Source organism: Teleopsis dalmanni, chromosome 2 (assembly GCF_002237135.1).
Source record: "Teleopsis dalmanni isolate 2A chromosome 2, ASM223713v2, whole genome shotgun sequence".
NCBI classification, from domain to species: Eukaryota; Metazoa; Arthropoda; class Insecta; order Diptera; family Diopsidae; genus Teleopsis; species Teleopsis dalmanni.
In genome coordinates this window covers 144,917,341-144,918,632 of record NC_051847.1, presented here as the reverse complement: position 1 = coordinate 144,918,632, position 1,292 = coordinate 144,917,341, and the positions used below count along the sequence as shown (strand labels likewise).

The 1,292-nt window shown below is 27.4% G+C and overlaps 1 protein-coding gene across 1 annotated transcript in view; it reads right to left on the bottom strand.

Annotated features, from left to right (window-relative positions):
- Nucleotides 1-343: 343 nt before the first annotated feature.
- The window catches only part of LOC119675890 (odorant receptor 83a), a 3,920-nt gene continuing 2,971 nt past the window's right edge, over nt 344-1,292 (bottom strand). The window contains exon 6 of the mRNA XM_038087107.1: nt 344-367. Within this exon, the coding sequence (XP_037943035.1) occupies nt 344-367 (24 nt within the window). The remainder of the gene's footprint in view (nt 368-1,292) is intronic.

Sequence of the window (1,292 nt, the reverse complement as noted above, 5' to 3'; positions counted from 1 at the left end):
TTATATGCGAAAATTGACAGGCTATTCTACTTACCACTATCTAATCTTAGAGTAAGCACTCTCCGCACGGGGTGGTACGCAGATCTTAGATCAAGCACTGAATAATCATGAAGCTTATAGGCAATACATAAATTAGTCAATGAGATGGGTGAGACCCTGTAGTACCCCCAGCTATCAAACAGTAAAAGTTCCCAGTTGCGCTGACTCGAAAAAAGGATCAACATACATACTAATCATTCATTGGATGAATTAGCTGTTTTTTTAGAGAATTTAAAATAAAAAAAAAAGAACATACTAAACTAAGGTATTAAATTATAATAAAAAGCTTAAGTGAGCTATGAATTTACAAGAAAAAACCTAAACTAAACTAAAAGCAATAAATTATAGTTTAATAATATAGCTAAAACATAGAAAATTACAGCTATCTTAGAATTGAATTCACATATGAGTAGAATCAATAAAATGCAGCAAATTATAATTATTTTATGCAGCATAATATGTTCATTAATAAAAATTATATCTTAAATGTTTAAAGTAAATATGTTTTTGACTTTTAATTATGTTTATCGTCTTCTTCACCTCAAAATTAGAAACCAATTGGATTTCAAAACATATATCGTATATATATATAAAACTATGATAAATTTGATCGCGTAAGACACTGCATTGGACATACTTAAGTATATATTATAAAAAAAAAATTTTTTTTAGAAGCGGTAATTGGAAACTGCGTGAGAAAGATCTGAGCAACTTAAAACATACATACGCTTAAAAACGTCTCTTTTAATATTTCAGACCTTATTCAATTCAGTGAATGTCAGAATAAAGTACTGCATCCATTTTCTGACAAACGAAATATTACGAGTAATATTCACTTTGAATTTCACAGAATAAGTACGAGTTGACAACATTTAACTTCATCTTCGAAATATGATATTTAAGAAGCGCATACTTATTAAAGAAATCAATGATCAATGTGAGTTTAGATCTGCTAACAGAAATCTGGCGGGTTTATTACAATATTATTTGCAAAAGCTTTTGAAATAGCTACGAAAGATATACAAATTCCAATCTATATATATTTAAAGATTGTCACATTTTCGGATTTCGAAATGAATAAAATGGTATTTAATGGTTTTTATTGCTTTTATATTTTCACCATCAAAATTAAGTACAAATACTAAACTTACTTGTGTAAATGAACTTAATATAGTAATAAAACTTATCTGATACCATTTTCATTATATCTATATTAAGAATTTGAAAAATTGAGCTCCAAGACATCTGATATA